This window comes from Alexandromys fortis, unplaced genomic scaffold (genome assembly GCF_014885135.2).
Source record: "Alexandromys fortis isolate MF-2015 unplaced genomic scaffold, M_Fortis_MF-2015_v1.1 scaffold_138, whole genome shotgun sequence".
NCBI lineage: Eukaryota > Metazoa > Chordata > Mammalia > Rodentia > Cricetidae > Alexandromys > Alexandromys fortis.
Window position 1 is genome coordinate 234,594 of NW_026068034.1, and position 23,442 is coordinate 258,035.

Below are 23,442 nucleotides of genomic sequence, written 5' to 3' on the forward strand. Positions count from 1 at the left end.
GAGAGCAATGAAAGAGATATCTTGATAGAGGGAGAAACTTAGGACTAGGGAAACACCCAGGAATCCTCAAGGACGACCCCAGCTAGGATTCCTAGCAATAGTGGAGAGAGTACCTGAACTGACCTTTTTTTGTAATCAGACTGGTAACTACCCTAATTGTCAACATAGAACCTTCATCTAGTAACTGATGGAAGCAGATGCAGTGATCCATAGAAAAGCACTGAGCAGAGCTCCAGGAGTCTAGTTGAAGAAAGGGAGGAGGGTTATATGAGGAAGTGGGGTCAAGATCATGATGGGAAAACCACAGACAGCTGACCTGCACTCATGAAAGCTCACAGACTCTGTCCCACAGTTATGGGGTCGGCATCAGACCAAACTAGGTCCTCTGAATGTAGATAAAAGTTCTGCGGCTTGGTCTTTTGTGGGGCCCCTGACAGTGGAACTAGGATTTATCCCTGGTGCATGAACTGGCTTTTTGGAACCCATTCCCTTAGGTGGGATACCATACTCAGCCTGGATACAGGAGGGAGATGCTTTGTCCTGCCTCAACTTGATGTGCCAGGCTTTGTTGACTCCCCTTGGAAGGCCTTACACTCTCTGAGGAGTAGACAGGGAGTGGAGGAAGATGGGGGGAAGGGGGAGAAAACTGTGGTTGGTATGTAAAATAAAGAAAAAAATTATTGCCAGGTGGTGGTGATGCATGCCTTTAATCCCAGCACTTGAAAGGCAGAGGCAGGTGGATCTCAGTGAGTTCAAGGCCAGCCTGGTCTACAAGTAAGTTCCAGGACAACTGGGACTATTATAAACCCTGTCTTACAATAAATAAATAAATGAATAAATAAATGAATAAATAAATAAATAAATAAATAAATAAATAAATAAATAAATAAATAGAGCTAAAGTGGAGCTGGATGTGAGCAAAGAAAGCTCCGTGGGATTGTCTGCTAGCATGGACAAAGCTCATGGGTTCTAGTTACAACCCTATGAACAAACACAACAAACAGCGTTTACACAGGGTATCAAAAGAGAAGTACTGGAAATGAGAAATGAATATAAACTAATTTTACTGTATATTAGAAACTACTGAAAGATTACCAATGAACCTGAAGCATTCAAAATCAAGCATATTAAGAATAAATATGCTTAATAAATACATAGAGCATGAAAAACTCGGGGGACACTGGAAAACTGAAACAGGAGTACAACATTTTGTAGTATCTTCTTTAAAAAAAAGATGCACACACTGTCTCTTAGTTAATACTGACAAACTCCAATAAATAAAAGTAAACAAGGAACTAAAATTAATAATCCATAAGTCATACCAAATTTAAGAAAAATCAGCATAAAGCAAGACAATGGGGGAGAGAAAATGGCAGAAAATAAAGATAATAAAAGAAGAAAGTAGAAGGAAGCGTACAGCATAACCCTCACATATACAGTAAACTGGAGTGCAGCCTGGGCTGTGACTGACTTGGTCAAAACAAAACACAAATAAACTCTAACAACAACAACAATAAAACAAACAAACAAACCCACCACCAACAGCAAAATAAGAATCCAGGAGTTTTTACTAGCAGTATCAATGAACACTACCATTGCCATCTAACAGACAGCACACAGCAACTGTAAAACAGGTACATAACTTTTCCACTGTAACCAAAACACTAAACTGGGCCATTAAAAATAATCTCAGGATATTAGTTTCAGAATGGTAATCATACAGAGCGTGCTCTCTGACTTAAAAAAAAAACCTAAACTATAAACTATAATAAAATTTGTACAATATTCTAAATATTGGAGAAGTGAGCCATAAACTTCTGAATAACCAAGAGATCAAATAAGAAAACCTGATGTGAGCCGGGTGATGGTGATGCATGCCCTTAATCCCAGCACTCGGGAGGCAGAGGCAGGCGGATCTCTGTGAGTTCGAGACCAGCCTGGTTTACAGAGCTAGTTCCAGGACAGGCTCCAAAGCCACAGAGAAACCCAAAGAAAACCTGATGTGTTCATTATTTGTACATATCCCACTGTACTGAAAAATCTGAAAGAAAAGTTTAAAAACTAAAAGCATAAATCACTGTTCCCAAACAAGAAAATCTAAAGCTAATTTAAAATACTGAATTGAATAAAAATATTATAATAATAAAACAAGCTGATGTGGTGGCAAATATCCACACTCTCAACACTCAGAAGACTGGTAAGTTTGAGGCCAGCTTGGACTACTACATGAGAAGACACTATTTCAAACATCAAATCAAATTTTAAAAATGATATAAAATGTATAAAATGCAGTTGACACAATACTGAAAAGCTATCTTAGCGTTTTAGTGCTGTAAAGAGACACTATGACCATGACAATTCTTTTTTTTTAATTTTTAAATTTATTTTATACCCCAACCACAGTTTCCCCTCCCTCCTCTCCTTCCCCACATTCCCCTCTACCACTAACTTCTTCAATCTACTTCTCTTCTGTTTCTGTTCAGAAATGGGCAGGTCCAACAAGGGTGTCAACCAAGCATGGCATATTAAGTAGAGGTAGGACTAAGCTCTTATCCTTACCTTAAGGCTGGAAAAGGCAACCCAGTATGAGGAATAGGTTCTCAAAAGCCAGCCAAAGCATTAGGGACAGAGCCTCCCCTACCTCCCGGCTCCCATTGTTAGTAGTCTCACAAATAGACTAAGATACACAACTGTCACATCCTACATCAGTCCCATGCAGACTTTCTGGTTGTTGGTTCAGACTCTTTGAGCTCCTATGAGCCAGGTTAGTTGTTTCTGTAGGTTTTCTTGTGATATCCTTGACCCTCCAGGTTGCTACAATCCTTCCTTTTCTTCAGCAGAATTCCCTGAGCTTAGTCAATGTTTGGCTGTGGCCCTCTGCACCTTTTTCCATCAGTTACTGGATGAAGGTTCTCTGGTGATAATTGGGATAGTCAACAATCTGATCACAGGGGATGATGTAAATGAAGACAGCACTTTCATTAACCAGACACCCAGACCCAAAAAATCACACAGAAACTATATTAACTACAACACTGTTTAGCCGATGGCTCAGGCTATTTCTAGCTAGCTCTTACATCTTAAATTAATCCATTTCTACTAATCTATGTATTGCTGCATGGACCATGGTGTTACCTCATTTTCTACATGTCTTATTTCCTTGGCAGCTGGCAGGCTGGCATCTGACCTGACTTCATTTTCTTTTTCTCTGCATCTCTGCTCTGATTTCCCATCTGGCCTTACTCCGCTAAGCCACTGGCCAAAACAGCTTTATTAATCAACCCATAAAAGCAACATATATACACAAGGACATCCCACATGAGGATGGCCTGTTCTAGCTTCATATTCACTATTGCTAGGAGTTTTAGCTGTGGTTATCCTTGTAGATTCATAGAAGTGTCCCTTGTGTCAGGCTTTAAACTTGACCCTGAAAAGCCTCTCTCAGCACTCTCCCCCTTCACCCATGGCCAAATCAAATCCCTCAAGTTTCCATCCCCATCAGCCCCTAGTCCACCAGAAGATCTATCCCCCCTTCACAGGGAGATCCATGTGTCCCCCACTTGGATCCTCCTTGTTACCTAACCTCTCTGCAGCTGGAGCGATGGCTTAGCAGTTAAGAACACTAGCTGCTCTTCTAGGGGACCTGGGTTCAAACCCCAGCACCAATATGGCAGCTCACATCCATTTGTAACTCCAGTTCCAGGGGATCTGAAAACTTCTTCTGATCTCCACAGATGGTGCATATACATGCATCCAGGCAAAACACTTATACACAATAAATAATAATAATAATAAACCCTATCCTCTCTGGATATATGGATTATAAAATGACTATCCTTTACAGCTAATATCCACTTATGAGTACATAAGATGTCTCTTTCTGAATCTGGGTTACCTCACTCAGATGATTTTTTACTAGATCCATCCATTTGCCTTCATAGTTCCTGATGTCATTGTTTTTAATGGGTAATAATCCACTATGCAAATGTACTACATTTTCTTTATCCACTCTTTGGTTGAGGGGCATCTAGGTTGCTTCCAGGTTCCGGCAATTATAAATAAAGCAACTATGAACATAGCTGATAAAGTGTCCTTGTAGTATGACTGAGCATTCTGTGAGAATATGCTGGAAGAATAGTGTCGCTGGACCTTAAGCAGATTAAGCCCAATTTTCTGAGAAACTACCATACTGATTCAAAAGTGGCTGTACAAGTTTACACTCCAACCGTAGTGAAGGAGAGTTCCCCTTGTTCTACATCCTCTCCAGCATGAGTGGTCATTTGTGTTTTTAATCTTAGCCATTCTGATAGGTATAAGATAGAATCTCAGAGTTGTTCTGATTTGCATTCCCTGATGGTTAAGGATGTTTAACATTCCTGTAAGTGTTTTATTTTTTTCCTGTCATTTTAGATTATTCTGCTGAGAATTTTCTGTTTAGGTCTATGCCCCATTTTTTATTTGATTATTTGGTTTGTTGATATCTAGTTTCTTGAGTTCTTTATATATTTTGGAGATCAGCCATCTGTTGGATGTGGCATTGGTGAAGATATTTTCTCATTTTGTTGTCTGTCATTATGTCCTATTGACAGTGTCTTTTGCCTTATAGAAACTTTTCAGTTTTATGAGATCCCATTGATTACTGATATTAGTGTTTGTGCTATTGGTATTCTATTCAGAAAGTTGTCTCCTGTGTCAATGCATTCAAGGGGAATCCCCACTTTCTCTTCTATCAAGTTCAGTGTAACAGCATTTATGTTGAAGTATTTGATCCATATAGACTTGAATTTTGTGAAGGGTGATAGATATGGATCTATTTGCATTCTTCTACATGATAACATCTAGTTATGCCAAAACTAATTGTTGAAAATGCTTTTTTTCTCCATTGTATAATTTTGGCTTTTTTTTTTTTTGTCAAAAATCAAGTGTCCACAGTTTATATTTGGGGCTTCAATTCAATGTGCCTGTTTTTATGCCAATACAATACTGTATTTGTTACTATATCTCTGTAGTAGAGCTTGAAATCAGGGATGGTGATACCTCCAGCAGTTTTTTTTATTTTATAGGATTTTTGTAGCTATCTTGGTTTTATCGTTTGTCCATATGAATTTGAGTATTGTTCTTTCAAGGTCTGTAAAGAAATGTGTTGGAATTTTGATAAGTACTTGTTTAATATGTTTATTTCTTTTGGTAAAATGGCCATTTTTGCTATGTTAATCCTACTGATCCATGAGCATAGGAAGTCTTTCCATCTTCTGATATCTTCAATTTCTTCAAAGACTTGAACTTCTTGTTATACAGGTCTTTCACTTGCTTGGTTAGAGTTACCATAAGATATAAATATAAATGGTTTGTGGCTATTATAAAGGGAGTTGTTTCCTTTATTTTCCTTTATTTCACTCTCAGCCCTTTTATCATTTGTAAATAAGAGGGTTACTGATTTTTTTTCCTATTTAATCTTGTATCCAGCTACTTTGCTAAAGGTGTTCATCAGCTTTGGAGTTTCCTGGTAAAATTTTTGGGGTCAATTTTTGGGGTATACTGTCATGTCATCTGTAACCAGCATACTCTGAGATCTTTTTTCCTTGATTTCCTTTTGTTGTCTTATTGCTCTAACTATAACTTCAAATACTATATTGAATAAATATAGAGAGAGCAGACAGTCTTGTCTTGATCCTGATTTTAGTGTAATTGCTTTGAGTGTCTTTCTGTTTAATATGGTGTTGTCTGTTGATTTGCTATGAGTTGCTTTTTATTATATCTAGGCATGTTCTTTGTATCCTTGATCTCTCTGAGACTTTTATAATAAAGAGGTGCTTTGTCAAAGGCTTTTCCAGCACCTAATGAGATGGTCATGTGGTTTTTCTCTTTCAGATGGTTTATATGGTGAATTACACTGACAGATTTTCCATATCTTGAACCATCCCAGAATCTCTGGGATGAAGCCTACTTGATCATGGTGGGTGGCCTTTTTTATGTGTTCTTGGATTCAGTTTGTCAGTATTATTTTACTGAGTATTCTTGTGTCAATGTTCATGAAGGGCATTGGTCTGTAATTCTCTTTCTTTGTTTAGTATTTGAGTGGCTTGGGTATCAGGGCAACTGTGGCCTAAAAAAAAAAATTAGAAATGCTCCTTCAATTTCTACTTTGTGGAATACTTCGAGGAGTACTGGTATTTGCTTTTCTTTGAAACTCTGGTAAAATTCTGCACTGAAATCATCTGATCCTGGGCTTTTCTTGCATGAGAGACTTTTAATGGTTGCTTCTATTTCCTTAGGGGCTATAGATCTCTTTAAATTGTTTATTTGATCTTGATTTAATTTTGGTATGTGGTATCTATCAAGAAATTTGTCTGTTTCTTTTAGATTTTTACAACTTTTGGAGTACAGGTTTTTGACCAAAATAATGGTAATATCAAATAAACATGTAAACAAGGTATGGGGGAAATCTTAGAGGTCACACTCAAACAATGAACTATAGGCAACTAATGATCTTTGGGAGAAGAATTAGCCTCTCCTTGGGAAAGAGCTCTCTTATTGGTTGGTCAGTACAGAACAGGGAGTATTGAAACCATATATACCACCAACAAAAACATATTCAGCAGATTATATTTATACATATTTGTATATATGTACACATACGTATGTAACAATAAAAAGAAAAAGAGGCTTTCAACTTGTGAGTTGTAGGGATCATGGCAGGACTTCAAAGAAGGGACGTTGGGAGAAGCTAGAGTGAGAAAAGGGAGGGGGAAATAGACGTAATTATATTTCAATTTAAAACATTTTTTTTGTTTTAAAGATTTATTTATTTATTATGTATACAACATTCCTTCCATGTATGTTTGTATGCCAGAAGAGGGCACCAGATCTCATTATAGATGGTTGTGAGCCACCATGTGGTTGCTGGGACTTAAACTCAGGACGTTTGGAGGAGCAGACAATGCTTTTAACCATTGAGCCATCTCTCCAGCCCCCTAAAACATATTTTTAAAGCCACCATAAAAAAATAAAAATAAACAAATTGTCCTGTAAGATACCTTTCTCATCCAGATATTTTTTGACACCATAAGGAACACTGACATGACAGACCTAAAACTTTTTGGTTTTTCTTTACACCAGTGGCAATGTAAGTTTATAAAACAAGGAAGCAAAAAGGGTCCATTGACTTACGTTCACATTCTCTGACATCCAGGTTGAACTGCTGTAATGCTCCCAAAGTGAGCTGCCTTACTTCTGCTTCCAGCAACAGTTGCATCAAGGATGTGGCTAAATGCTTGCAAGCTGACATACAAGCTGTCTGGGCTACCTTTCCCTGAAATACAAACATGTAAACCAGAAAATCAGTGGATTAAAATGAAATGCCATGTAAATCAATTCGTTTAGTTGTTTATTATTTAAGACACTATCTCACACATCCCAGAATGGCTTTGTACTTGCTATGTAGCTAAGGATGACTTTGAATTTCTAATCTTACTGTCTCAACCTCCTAAATGTTAGGTTTGTAGGTATGCACCACCATGCTAAGCTGGGGGTCAAACTTAGGTCTCTGTGCATTCCAGGCAAGTACCCTACCTACTGTGGGCATCACCAGATATGAAAGTTTAAATAACTTATTCTGTTCTTCAATTAAGAATTTCTTTAAAGTTCTCCCTATCATAATACTCATAAACTAACAGCCTTGGAATTAAACATATGCTAACAGCAATTAATAGTGACTCCAATTCAAACTGTAATTGTAATTAGAACAGTAAGCTATATTTACAAAACCCAACTATGGAGCCAAGAAGAGTATTTTAAAAATTAACACTAGAGAAGCAATATTCAACAATGAACTGAGAAAGAATATTACAGAGAAAATAAATTTGAAAAAGTCTCTTCCAAGAAAATTCTTTATAAATTCTAGCAATAGTCTCTAGATATAAATCAGTACTTACTGTTTTATGATTTGTCAGTAAACTCAAAACAAAAATGGCCTCCAAAATGTAATTAAAAAGGTGAATTTTATTTTCTTCAAAAAGTTGAGATTTACAAATTAATTCTAAGCTAATTTTAAAAACAGATTTAAAATTAATAATTAACCATCTTTATGAAAGAATTCAAAGCACTAACTTACAAACACAGTCTGTGATCCTGGATGACAGCACTAACTGCTGTCTTATTTGGTATCAGAAGTGGAGATTGTTGGTATTAAGTATGTACACTCTAAGTATTGTACGAGGGATCCATCTCTATTACCACAAGGAGGAAAAAGAAGAGAAAAAGAAATGATGCTAAGATAAATATCTAACAGGCCGTTCTTCATGTCAACCTGCAGCCATCCCCATGCCCCCTGTGGTCACACCTATGCCACACTTCCCTTATTATGGAACCTGTCGTCGCCTGCCAAGGAACGAGATTCTTTTGAATCACATCTTTAAGCTTTCTTCTCACTAAACAGCAAATTCTCACCCCTTCTTTCCCCCAACATGTGAATGTGGAGGCCAATGCTTAACATAGGTCCTAACTTGCTACTCTTCTGGTGTCTTTACTGGCGGCTGGGGATAAGTGGAGTTTGAACACCTCCCCTCATTGTATGAATCCTGGTAACTACTCACCTTCTGCACATTGGTAGTTTTGTGTTTGTTTATTATTATTATGTTTGCCTGATCTCATAGATTTTACTTCACATGTGGAAACATGAGCAGCAACTTCCCAAGAATCCCAATGCTCATTTCACACTCCATTCCTCAGATGGCTTCTTCAACACTCAACTACTTCCTTGGACACAGCAGTCACTCTGTCCCAAGCTCTGGCCACAGTCTTCCTAGGACAACAGCACTGCCATTTCTCAGGGTTCAACAGCACAAGATTGTGGAGTTCTGATTATCTTCTTTCTCTGGGATCGCCACCCTGCAGTGCACTGTTGCCAACTGTCCAACAGAAAGCATCTAGTCTAGGGCTCAACGTCAAAGCTGGTTCCAGTTACTGTGTCACAATTAATGGTGAGTATCTCATTTTGGGTGGGTATGTGTGTGCGTATATGTGTGTGTGCATGTATGTGTGTGTAATATACTTATGCTAAGTATATACTGGTAACTATATAAGTATAATCTAGTTTTCTTCCAAACTTTCTGAAGTTTCAATTATTGTCCTCTGGCCCTATCACATCTGTAAGAATTCCATAGTAAGTTATTCTTACTATGCCCAATGTGCTTTTGTTCTAGAGAACAAAGAAAGTCCTTTAATTTTTTAATAAATAATAAGACTTTAAAATTATCATTTTATTTTTAATAAATAATTATTTATTTTTATAAATAATGTTTTGTTTTAATTAAATAATTATTTATTTTAAGTAGCAATTATTATTTTTTAATAAATAATAAAATAATCTTTTTATTTTTTAAACACAGGGTTCATGTAGACTAGGTTGACCTCAAACTAGCTATTAATCTGAGGAGTGGTCTTGAATTCCTGATCCTCATGTCTCTACTGCCCACGTACTCACACTTTAGGCAGTGCCAAGAATGAACCCAGGGATTGATGGGTGCTAGGTAAGCATTCTACCAACTGAGCAACATCCCAAATCCACTAAGATTTCTTTTTCTCTACATTCAGCATCAGCAACCTTACCATTATTTACCTACAAAAAATGTTCTTTCAATGTACAACATGTCTCTACGACCTTGCAGAATATGGAGTAAGGCATCTTCTCTGGTATGGAGGCATCTTGAGTACAACTTCCTAGAATGATGCTTTTGTACTGCCTTCTCTTCTTCTCCTAAAACACTGAGAGTAGAGAGGCCCACAGTGTGCAAGTAGACTCTGTGTAGTCTTATAGGCACTATTAAGAGGTGTAGCTTTGTTGGAGTGGGTACAGCCTTGTTGGGGGAAGTGTGTCACTGTGGGGGCAGGCTGTGAGGTCTCAGATACGCTTCCTGTTTGTTGCCTGCAAGATGTAAGATTCTTAGCTACTTCTCCAGAACCATGTCTATCTGAACACTGCCATAATCCTAGTCATATGCACACATCCCCACCCCCATGATGATAATGGACTAAACCTCTAAAACTGTAATCCATCACCTCAATGGAATGTTTTCCTTCATAAGGAATAGAAACCTTAAGACACCTACCCTGAAGATTTGCTGTTGTTTCTTTCTTTGGTTTTCTTATGTTAACACCAACATGTGAATCATCTCAGGACCTGGACCTATCAACTATGCAAACTTTTATTGTAAGTCAGTTTTTCCATCTCAATAGCATTTTAGAAAGTCTTGGTTTGTATGCATGCCTTGCAGGTGAGATACTATACAGTCTCCAGATAAACTCAGCCTCAACAGAGTTTGAAATTTTGCTCTAGCAAGCAGCTAGACCGGTAGATTGTCTTGGTTTTGTTAAACTTGTTTTTAACTTTATTATTATGGGATCTATGCTCATCTTGCCTTTACTCTGGGAGTCTTGTTGTTAGTTCCTATGCATTGCCCTCTGGAATTTCAGCTAAACAGCATAGTTTTCACCAGGGATATAATCCTCTAGGAATCTGTCTGGCAACTTCTGGAATGTCTGCTCAGTTCACAGTCTTCAGCAGCAACTGTCTTCCAATTCTGCATAGTATCTCTCTGCCTGTGTAGCTTAACAACTAGCCAATAACCAAGAGTAACTTAATGAGGTTTGGTGTTTTTTTTGAGAGTTCTCTTTTCTCATTTATCTTGTATTCTGCTTATTTAATTATAGTTCTACTGATATAACAAACATTGACTGAAGTGCCTCCTTCATTGGACAATGCTATGGTTTCATATTTTCTCCAAAATTTACAGTAGTTTGTGACTAGAGAAGATAAGTTCAACATTAGCATTAAACAACCATACCCCAAAAAAATCTTTATTTTCTTTTTATTTTTTAAATTGTGTTTTAGTCTCTTTTTAAAGACAGATTTTTACCATGCAGCCCAGCCTGAACTCAAACTTGCACCAATACTTCTGCCTGGGCCTTTTGAGCAGTAGGATTATAGGTGTGCAACATTATACCCAGTAATCGCAGGGTCTCACTACATAGCCCTAGGGGAGTTGGAGTACAATCGGCCTCCACAATCTCATAGGGAGAGACACTAGTAGGAGTTGAGGCTTGTTGGAGGAAGTGTGTCACTGTGGGGGTAGACTTTGAGGTTTCCTACGCTCAGGATACTACCTAGTGTCTCAGTTGACTTCCTGTTGACAGCAAGATGTAGGCCTTTCAACTATTACTTCAGTACCACATTTGCCTGGATACAGCCATGCTCCCTGTCATGATGATAAATGACTAAACCTCTGAAACTGTATGTATGCAAGTCACTTCAATTAAATGTTTTCTTTATAAGAGTTGCCATGGTCATGGTGTCTTTTTACAGCAATAACAATCCCAACTACGACGAGCACAGACTGGTCCCCAATTTGTCAGCCTTCTATTCTGCTTCCTGGTTGTTGGTATTAAAGCATGTGTCGCATACCTGGCTCAGAATCTTTTTAATTTACCAATATATATCAAACAAGGCTGAGGGGACAACCCTGTAAGAGTCATTTAAAGAAAGTCTTCATATTTAACAGTTTCCTGTGTCTGAGTACTAAGTACTCAGTACTTTCCATTACCACTTGGCAAACGCTTTTGCTTCATAAAAAAAAACTGCATCTTTTGAATTAAAATTGACAATAAAGGATGAAAATTGAAACCATTAATGAGTGCACAAATATAAACATGACCTAAAACACTGATTTTTACCTTTTTCTCCATTTTAACATGTGCAAACTAAGATTATTTTAATCAGTTTAAAAAAATAAAAACCAGTGCTATGCAGCACAGCTCCTAGCTTGCATTAACTGCTCAGCAAGTACAATAGGTTTTATTCCTACAGTGCTAAATATGGAAAAGTGGTTTTAAAAGTCATTGGGTATATGTTCTTAAAATGTGTTTTATGAATACAGAATATTTTATTGCTCACGTCTTCTACAGAATCACATGAATTTCTTCTAAACCAAGTAATTCTGTCCACAGAAAGAAGTAAAAGTGTACTTCCTACTGAAGCAAATCAAGGGAAGCATGCAATTAAATGTTAAATTGAGCAGAGTAAATGCTAAGCCCTATCTGATTTTAGAAGAAAGGTTATATGGCTGTAATAGTTACAGAAGCTTCCCAAGACTGACGGGGATCACTGGGTGAGCTTCACCACATTCAGGGCACAGCAACTGGACATTTCCTCGACTGCCTTACAAGTCAAGACAAAAGCAACCAAGTATTTTAAAAAGAACAACTACTGCCCTCTGAGCTTCCACAGAGTGAATGCTCTCGGCAAAGCACGAAAACTTCCCTTTTCTCTCTATAATTCCTGTTCAGGTTCCAGGTCAATTTCATTCAGCCTGCCTATTAACACAGAAATGTTTCTGAAGGTATTCAGTCTCTGTCGTGCTTGCCATTCTACCAGATGGCAACCTCGATGCCAACAAATTAGACTCAAATATTAACGAGCAAAATGTCATGATGAGGTAATCTCCAAAGTTCTACTGGTTCCTGTTCTCTGACCCTATCCAATTCCCCTTGCCCTTTCTCCAAGCCTCTTTCTCCATACATTGGCAATCATGGGTTCATTTTCAAGAGACACCCTCTGGACTGCAGTTTCACTTGAAATATGTTTTAAGTGGAAGACTCCCAGATGCTAGATAGCAACCCAAGGGTGACTAGCAGATACAAGCAGAAAATCCACTAAAACCGAAATCTAATTTTGAAATTTGAGTTTTAACTACTAGAACATGGGCAAGGGGAGGAAAATAAGAAAACCCTCTTACAAACTTTCCAATAAGCTATTTAATAAAGTGACAAAGCAGAGCATATTAAAATATTAACCAAAGCTTCCAGGAAAACCTGTATAATCTCAATTGTTTATTCAAGACCTTTACAAACCTCATAAAAAATTAAGTGGGTTTGGAAAAAAACACACCACAGCCATAGGAAAAGGTTTACAAAACACAATGGTGCCGACGCCTGCCTGTCTGCCAGCCAGTTCCTTTAACTCCAATGCAGGACTTATTACTCAGTTCCTAACTGGTCAGTTCCTACGTAAGAGTACTACTTCTCCTCCCAAACACCTCATTAGCTGCCATGACTTCTTGCTTTCTTGAGCTAATGCATCCTGTAGGTGTTCTGCTTCTTTATGCTCTGCCAATAACAAATGCTTCATTTCAGAATACTTAAAACCCTGAGGTGATTCTCAGAAGAAACTCATTTAAGAGCTTCTTTGCGAATTTAAGCAGATCTTTAAATAATCTCACTCTGGGAGAACAGCACCTGAGCAACATGTCCATTTATGAGAATCCACAGTAAAACAAGACAAGTATGAAGAGGAGCAAGGTTTTGGCTCCCATCAACTTTGGATCATATCTTAGCTTTACACTCATTCAACCTGAAGAGCACGAATTAATCTTTGGTTGGACACAGATTTCCCACGAGTAATTGGGGTAACAATGTCAGTCTTAACTGGGTGCAATGAATGAAAATGGAATCAGAGCTGGGCAACCCGTAACAGGAAGAGGGGTAGCTACTTTGTTACAAGACACACTTTCAATTAAATATGATCCCCATGGTTTAAGGAAAATTTAAAGTGAAATGGCCTGAATTTCCTAGCAAAATAAAATACTCTACATTTCATAAAAAATGGCTACAGAAAAATTCAACATAAAATGCTAACATAAGCTAGGCTCATCATTCTGAGTTCATCAGATTGTAGGAAACAGATAAATGCAAAAATTACTGCTGGGAAAGAAAAATATTCCTCTATTAAGAAAATGAGCATATTCTCTCCATTTCTTTCATTTTCCCTTCTGGACTGCTTGAGAAGGGAGTCATGAAGAGGAAACTCCTTTAGGAATTATACAAAGGCTCCAAAACACATTGACAGAGAGTAGGAAAGAGCCTTATTCACTAGGAATTTAATATCACATAACTCATTAAAGCGCAATGAAACCAACAGCTAGTGAAATAAACACTCATAATCTATTACAGTTAATGGTCACTTCAATGCAACTTTCCTCCAGTACTTCCAAAAGCAGAGATCCAGTAAAAGAGAAAAAGCTTCAAATGTTAAAATGAAGATCAATGAAACCAGAGACAAAGTCAGAAGCTCACTGGAAGAAAATCCCCCTTGAACTGTGAGTGTGGAACACGAGGCATGCTCTAAAGCTGTCTACCATTCCTACACAGTTCTGGACGGCCCTGATTAAAGCCGTCCAGAACGATGGGCCTATACTGTGCTGTTTCTCCTCTTTCATCAGAGGACCATTTATTCCCTCTTCTAGGCTTCTTTCTTATCTAAACATGCAGAGTTGAAAGAAGGGCAAACCAGTCAAGCATCATTGTTAAAATATTCTGCTAGGACAAACTCAGCAGAGATCTTGCATGTGTGAGGACACGCAAGGAGGTGTGCTGGATGATCCTTTCAACTTCACCAGATGAAGAAGTGCCCAGGATGCTAATGAATCACAGCTCTGGGTGTGTCTATATCACATTTCCACAGATTAACTAAGGGCTAACTTCCCCAGAATGTAGGTGGCACATCCCAGAGGCTGAGTACTAGGATGAAATTAAAAGAATAAAGGAGGAAGGGGCTGGCAGCAAGCTGGTGAGCAAAGCATTTCTTCCTTTGCTTCCTGGCTGCCATGATATAAGCACTCTCTCTGGCGGGATGGACAGAAACTTCTCATATCATACACAAAATAAATCTTTTCTTTTGTAACTTGTATGTTTAGATACGCTGTCTTAGTCGTGAAAAACTAACACAGAAGAATAACCAGGGTATAGGACAAACTACTGCAAGACAAAAGAACAGTCTTTCTAGTTGCAAGGACTTCAGACCCAACATGGAGCTGCAAGTCTCCTGGTCCACCAGCTCACCCATTGTAGAATAACATCACTTGATGATACACTTTGAAAGATACACTCAAAAGAGCACAGAACCCAATTAAACACAAGGTTAAGTTTAACAGCTGCCTAAAATGAATGTAGACGTTAGTAATTATTGCTGAAAAACACATAAGAAAATAATACTTTAATAACGGTATTCTTTGAATTAAATACTAGAAAATAGATGAAGTAAATGTGAATAAAAAGGGAAGATAAGACATTTCTATTGAAATACATAAATAATGCTTTTAATGCTTAAATTCAAAATTTAAAAAATTCTACATTGAAGAATATCTGGGGAGAAATAAAAGATTTATGCTTTTTAAAGTTCTAAGTATTGAGGTGGGACATCCTTATGTATATGTGTTGCTTTTATTAGTTGATGAATAAAGCTTTTTCAGCCAATGGCAGGGCAGAATATAGCCAGGCTGAAGGAGATATAGAAAGAGAAAAGGCAGAGTCAGAAAGACTCTATGTAGTTGTCAAAGGAGACTGATGCTGGATCCTTATCAGTAAGCCACAATCTTGTGCCAATACACAGATGAATAGAAATGGGTTAATTTAAGATGTAAGGGTTAGTTAATAAGAAGCCTGAGATAATAGGCCAAGTAGTGTTGTAATTAATATAGTTTCTATGTGATTATTCGGGTCTGGGAATGAATGAGCGCTCTCCACCTACAAAATATATGTAAAAATTAAGCATATTTATCCTATGTAGTAAATATACATTCAGAAAATTTAAAAAGATAGTCTGAAACAACATAGAAAGATGAGAACAAGCAGCTAATTGCAAGTTGTTTAAATAATCTTTACTCAAGACAAAGACAAATCACAAAGCAAGTGGTAAAACTAACACATAAAATAATGGTTAAAAATATAGAAGAAGAAAATAAATGTCATAGGAGAATTGTCATATGTTATTATCTTCACACCTAAGACAGAGTGTTACTTCCTACAAGTATTCCAAAATATAAAAGACCTGCCAAGACCTTCCTAAAATATTACAATAATACATTAAAACATGTAAGAAAACCATTGTGTAAATATCAAAACACAAGAAGGCATAATGAATGCAACAAACCATTACAGAATATACTAAGACTGACAGTTCAAGTCAGAAAAGAATAATGGTCAGTGGGGTGGAATTCTACTATAGTAATGTGAACACAGGGATACACACTAGATGCTGCACCTAGGAGTAGCAAATGTCAGTGCTATGAAGCTGGAAGGATGCTCCGTCATTAGCACTTCCTCTCTTTTAATTAAGTAAGCAATTACAGCATTTTCCTATTTCTACTTCATTACACCTGAATCTGCTATATGTCCTTCCCTCTCAACATAAGCAAGTGAACAAGTACTAAGCTAAACATAAACCAAAAAATTGTGGCACAGTAAATAAAACAAAATATCTATGTGATCACAAATCTGAATATGAAAATTAGAATTATAAATTTACAAAAATCATAGAAAAAACTCTACTTGTAGTAAGAAATTATTTCTTATGGCATACATATTTCAATGACTAATTCAAAATTGATTTAATGGATCTAATAAAATAAAGTTCTCTGGCCGGGCGGTGGTGGCGCACGCCTTTAATCCCAGCACTCGGGAGGCGGAGGCAGGCGGATCTCTGTGAGTTCGAGACTAGCCTGGTCTACAGAGCTAGTTCCAGGACAGGCTCCAAAGATACAGAGAAACCCTGTCTCGAAAAACCAAAAAAAAATAAAATAAAAAAAATAAAGTTCTCTGTTAATAATTACCTGACTAATACAATGAAAATAATAGCCATAAGAAAAATATTTAGATTAAATAATACTGGTTAACAGTATACCATTAATCTTAGAACTCAGCAACAATCCAATTTAAAATGAAGGTGAATAGCTAAAAGGCATATGACAGAATAACCAAAGAGAACTTAGAAATGCTCCTCACAATCAAATGTTGGGGAGACAGAAAGCAAACACTCAGAAAAAATACCAGTGTACTGAAATACTCACTAATTTTTTTAAATGGCATAAATAATGTTTGTAAGAACTTTCCATAGTTGTTTCCCTTATATTCTGCTCTTGGGGAAGTTTAACAGCACAACACCTTTCAAAAAAACATATCAATTTCTTAAAAAAGTTGAACATATTTATTTTTGATACAAAATAAAAATTAAAATAAATGGAACACAGATACAAGTTTTAAGATCACAGAAAAGAGAAAACTATATACTATGAGCCCCCAATTTAATGGAATTATATAGAACAGGTTATATGGTATGTGCTCATAATTTCATAATAATTGGGTATTTGAGATAGAAGTATCACAAGTTCTGGGCCATCCTGAGCTACACAGCATTCCAAGTCAGCCTGGGCTACACAGAGAGATCCAGGACAATATGGGCTCTGTTGGTCTCCATCTCAAATATAAATAAGCGAATTAAAAAAGACAGCATGTTAGGAAAAATTTTAAAAAACACACTAATATGCCTAAAAAGTATTTCATCAAAGTTACACATACATATACATGGTCATATAGATAAAGGACATACCAAAAAACCCACATCAGAACAGTTGTGTGATCGAGGAAGGTCAATGGTTAATTATAATAAACCAACTGCTTGGCCTCATAGCTTAGAACATAGATGGGAGGAGTAAACAGAATAGAATTCTGGGCGGAAGAGGAAGTGAGGTCAGACTCTGCTCTGCTTCCAGAGGGACCAGACAGCTCTGCTCTCTGGAGCAGAGATGCCATGCTCTGCTCTCCCAGGCAGCTCCAACCAACGAAGGACTTAGGCTAGAATCTTCCCGATAAGCGCACCTTGGGGTGCTTATACACATTACTAGAAATGGGCTAATCCAGGTGCGAGAGTTAGCCTAGAAGAGGCTAGATAGAAATGGGTCAAGCAGTTAAATGAATACAGTTTGTGTGTTGTTATTTCGGACATAAGCTAGCCAAGCGGCCGGGGTGTTGGAGACGCAGCCCCGCCGCTTCCTATTTCAACAGTTGTGTATGGCATAAACCCAGCACTGAGGAGGTGTAGGTAGTTAGATCAGGAATTCAAGTTAAATCTCAGTCACAAAGGAAGATACAGGCCAGCCTGGATTACATGAGATTCAACAAAAGAAACAATAAATAAATCAATGGGAACGGATAGGTGGCTCAGCAGGTAAGTACAATTGCTGTGAGACTAGTTACAAACAACATTGCCAGAAGTTACTATTCTGAATTCCCAGCAGTCATCAGATAAAGTCAGCAAGCCAGATCCATAGTTCCTACTGCCAATGAATTATTGGCAAAAACCAAATGTTTGTGGAACACTGAAACTGCACCTGTTCTCCATGTGTCCAGGTACTTTTCACTGAGGACAAGTCCCAAGCAGTGGTCACACTGTGTGCATGGCATTGATTGTGTTAAGAAATTCATCTCCAGGGTGCTGAAAGAACACAGCGGTGCTGCACATGTGATTTGCAAATGGGAAACTACTTAAGGCCAGGTGCTTGAACACCCACAGATTCTTATGGCTATGAGGAGAGAAGAGGCTGGAACCAGTCTCCCATGAACACCTAAGGTTGGTGATACACACCACATGGTCACAGATTCTCAATTTCATTTCCAGAGACAGTCCTCACAATTCTGATGGGACCTTTCTAAAATACCATCTTCCTTGTATGTAATCATCTAAGATAATAAAATAAGGTTGTCTATATTATCATAATGCTCTTGTGATTTCAGTACTTCAACCTGCCTTTGTGTTTATGATTAAGCCTGTAGCAAATCAGGATCATTTTAACACAAGTAAGCTATTATTTATAGAGAGACTTCTGGGCAATTGTATGAAGTTAAAGTCAAATTGGCTTGTCAAACAGTACAAAAACAGTCCTCACAGGGCTAAATGTGAAGGAAATCACACCAACTTCATGCAATTTAGTCTAAGACCCATATTAAATACAGAGATTCACTTAGCAAAACAATAACGCTAAAACTGTTAAGTCAATGTTGTTCATTTCAATTTTATTGGCTGTAAATGTTTAAGTCTGTTATAGCTTCATAACTGTACAACTGTCTATTTACTATTTGTATACTTTATATTATTGTATAAGAATATTTATATGGTGTACATGCCTACTTCATGTCTATACATATATGGGTAATACTACTAAAAATACGAAGTTTAATTAAAATTTTATCTTTTGAAATGTGACATACTGAGCTGATCTAAAACACAAAAATTAAGAATTAGGTATATTATTTTAAATACACACATTGACACACAAATAAATGCATGCTCAAAAGACAGACATTCTTTGGGCGCTAGATATGAGCAAGAAACTAAAAACCAGAGGAGTGAAAGTCTAAGTTGGCTTGTCTCCAAGCCAGAAGGACATGACATCAGAACTGCCTAACAGCTGTATACCACACTTTAATGCCAATGCAGTTCTAGGAACTGGAAAGTAAAGAGCCCAACAAGCTGTATTTTCACTGAAAAGAGATCAGAACAACACGACATGAAGCTTTGTCTCCTCTGTACAGATGAGGGTAGTGGAAAGGTGGATCACCCAAAAGAAATTAATTGCAAATATGGATTTGATGTTGGAACTCATGATGGTCATGCAGTGGAGGAATCCCTAAGCTACACCCTGAATACAGACTGGTGAGACACCTGAGGGAGCACCAAGAGTAAAGCAGCTACATGGAGGCTGTATCTGAGAATCACGAGTTTTCCTGGGGTGTGTGATTGTTCCCAATAAAGATCAGAAAAGTTAAATCTGCCCAAAGAAACAACTGCTCAGGAGAAAACCCTTCCATGGAAAATAAGGAGCATGGAAACCTGGGATAAAGAATTTTTAAAAAGCTCAATGAATACATGCTCATATAACACAAAGGTACTTAAATCATAGTGCAATAATAAAACACTGCAGGGGGAAGGGGAACTTACAGGAAGACATTGTTGCTGAAATTTAAAAAAAAAATGGGCAACAACAGTGGTGATGTTGGCTCACACCACCCCTAAGGCTGAGGCAGGAAGACCAGGACAATTGGAGAAAAGCAGGGCTACAAAACAAGTTCCAGGTTAGACTGAGCTACAGAGTGAGAACCTACATTAGATGATAGATAGATGATAGATAGATAGATAGATAGATAGATAGATAGATAGATAGATAGATGGATGGATGGATGGATGGATGGATAGATGATAGATAGATAGATAGATAGATAGATAGATAGATAGATAGATAGCTTGATAGACAGACAGACAGACAGACAGATAGACAGACAGACAACATCCCCCTTATCTGTCATGTGTCAGTGAGGGCAAGGGAAAGATGCCCTTCCCCTCTTTGCTCCAGATACCTATGGTGGGCAAAGGAGCTGATCCTCCCCCTTACCAGCTACAGCACTTAGGAAAGTGGACTTTGAACCTTGCCTGGGAAACACAGTAGAGTAGGCCCTGTTGGCCCAGGTGTGTGTGAGCCAGTCCTGATGTGAGCATAGGAGAACTGTCCCCCACCCCTCACCAGCCTATCAACACCTGAGGCAGGTAGAAGGTCCTGAGGCCATAAGAGTAGGAGAGCTGTCCCTGCCCCTCATGAGCTGTAGCACTCTGGAGAATGTTCCCTATAATTCGCCTAGGCACCACAGTAGAGCAGGCCGTGAGAAGGGGAGGATGGGGAGAGCTTGGGGGAATGGAATGATTGGGATAAAGGAAGGGTAGATATGGGAGCAAGGAAGTATATATCCTAATTAAGGGAGCCATCTTAGGTGTCAAGGGGCTCCTAGGTGTCCAGGGAGATGTCCGCAGTTAGTTCCTTGAGCAGCTGAGGAAAGGGAACCTGAAATGGCCCCATCCTATAGCCATACTGATGAATATCTTGCATATCACCATAGAACCTTCATCTGGCGATGGATGGAGATAGAGACAGAGACCCACATTGGAGCACCGGACTGAGCTCCCAAGGTCCAAATGAGGAGCAGAAGGAGGGAGAACATGAGCAAGGAAGTCAGGACCGCAACTGATGCACCCACCCACTGAGACAGTGGGGCTGATCTATTGGGAGCTCACCAAGGCCAGCTGGACTGGGACTGAAAAAGCCTGGGATAAAACCGGACTCTCTGAACATGGCAGACAATGAGAGCTGATGAGAAGCCAAGGACAATGGCACTGGGTTTTGATCCTACTGCATGTACTGGCTTTGTGGGAGCCTAGCCTGTTTGGATGCTCACCTTCCTAGACCTGGATGGAGGGGGGAGGACCTTGGACTTCCCACAGGGCAGGGAACCCTGACTGCTCTTTGGACTGGAGAGGGAGGGGGAGAGAAATGGGAGGCGGGGAGGAGGCAGAAATTTTTTCAATAAAATGTGTAATATAGCCGGGCGGTGGTGGCGCATGCCTTTAATCCCAGCACTTGGGAGGCAGAGGCAGGCCTATCTCTGTGAGTTCGAGGCCAGCCTGGTCTACAAGAGCTAGTTCCAGGACAGGAACCAAAAGCTATGGAGAAACCCTGTCTCGAAAATCAAAAAAAAAAAAAGTGTAATATATATATATATATATAAAGAAGGATGTAAGAAATAAAAGCGATTTTAGTGAATGCTTTCTATGTGATAAGACTTTGTCCCAAGATGGCCAGATATTTGGTAATGAGGGAAGTCTGGGGATTGTGCTACCTTTTATTAATATCAAATATACAATAATTACAAGATAGAATGAGGAATCTGGGTCATCTCACCAGCTGCTCCACTGTTCCCCTGGGGGACTAGCTCTCTGCAGCTGCTGTCATAACCTCGTTCCCAAATGATGACAGGGGAAGCTCCAAGCTGTGACTCTGCCAGCTCCTACGCATTCCAAGAGAGCACATGACCCTTTGCCCCTGTGCTTATCTGGTCATATATTCCCCAAAGAAGAACACGCCCATTGGGCCAAACCTCCCCAATACAATTCACTGGCTATCTGGTCAAATGACCACAACACCAGATGTTTTCTCAATGGAAAAAATAAATAGAAAGCTGAAAAGCCTAGAAGAAGACAAAGGTCTGAGTAAGTTTTATAAGATAATTAATGAGACTTAGAGTTAACAGATGTATGATATTAAAATTTTTAAAGTCAGAGTTCAAGTATACCTCTATGAAAACGAAGTTCTCTTAAAAGCTTTCTTAACTAAATGGAGTTCTCTAAACTTACTGAACTGCTTTGATAGTTATTTACAAATCCAACTTCAAAAAACAAATGTACATGTACCAAGGTTTATTTAAAATTTTGATTTTTGCTTAATTTTAATCTAAATAGTATTCAAAAGTTTAAAGTACAAGACTGGTATAAATAACCTTTCAGGTGTTCAAAAGCCTTACTTGGAATACTGTACTAATATGGCCAAAGGGCTAAACAGGACAATATTTTACCCCTTGATCTACAAAGTCAACTAGGTACCAGGGGACTATGGTTCATCTCTCAAAAAGTCCCATAGCTCTGTAAAGTCACCTCTCATTTTATTCAAAGAGAGCATGGAGATCCTATCAAGCAGAGTCTAATCAGTGTACATTAAAGAGGAGAATAAAAACACAGGGACATGATCCCTAAGATTCCAAAGGAAGTCATGGTTACACAAGGCCCTGACTCATTCTCAAATGATAGAACAACAGGTAAATAGCTAAAGAAGTGAGGAGTTCCTTCAAGCTCAAATGGCTCCCAAGAACCATAGACCCTCAACTGGCCTTGACAGTAAGAAAAATAGCAATTAATTTTGATCTATTCCATGGTATTAAGCATGCAGTACCAAAGTATATCCAAAGTTAAAATAGTTGATCATATAAAACAAACAAACAATGGCCAGGTTTTCCAGGCCTCTGTATGGATGACTAACATGCTTGGTAAAATAATCACAGCCATCCTGACTGTAATAAAATCAAGGGACTTCCTTCCATGCTTTTCCTAACCATTAATGATATGGAATGCCCCTCTGTTTGCTGTGATTATGTGTTATTACCATTGATTAATCAAGAAGCTGATTTGGCCAATAGCCATGCAGAATATAGCTAGATGGAAAACCCAAACAGATACAGAGAGAAAGAAGGTAAAGTCAGGGAGACACCAGCAGCTGATGGAGGAGTCAGATGCCAGAACTGTACTGGTAAGCCAGGGGGCACATAGTGATATACAGATTATCAGGAAAAGGCTAATTTATATGGAGAGCTAGTCAGTAAGAATTGTGCACCAACAGGACAGTTTGTAATTAATATTAAGCTTCAGAGTGGTTATTTGGGAACTGGCGGGCAGGAGAGAAATCTCATTACACATAAACATACTACTTTTTGTGTATTTCTAATAAATCAGCTCATATCTCCTTTGATTTATAAGGCCTAGAAAATCAGAGTAAGATCATTAAAGGCGTAAGTCACGAACAAGGCCACACCAGTTTGGAGTTATGATTAATAGGGTGTTATTTATTTAAAGGGGAAAACTTACAGATCACCGTCCCAGACAACAGCCATCTGCACAACCAGGAAGGGAGTCTAGTCTCCAGCGGAGCAGGAAGTGAAGAGAGCGAGCAGAGGAAATAG

The 23,442-nt window shown here is 38.4% G+C and overlaps 1 protein-coding gene across 5 annotated transcripts in view; it reads right to left on the minus strand.

Annotated features, from left to right (window-relative positions):
• Positions 1-23,442, minus strand: part of Exoc6b (exocyst complex component 6B) — a 550,902-nt gene that overhangs the window by 147,202 nt on the left and 380,258 nt on the right. For all 5 annotated transcript variants that reach the window (XM_050164869.1, XM_050164868.1, XM_050164867.1 and 2 more), the window contains exon 19: positions 7,171-7,312. In XM_050164869.1, the coding sequence (XP_050020826.1) occupies positions 7,171-7,312 (142 nt within the window). The remainder of the gene's footprint in view (positions 1-7,170; positions 7,313-23,442) is intronic.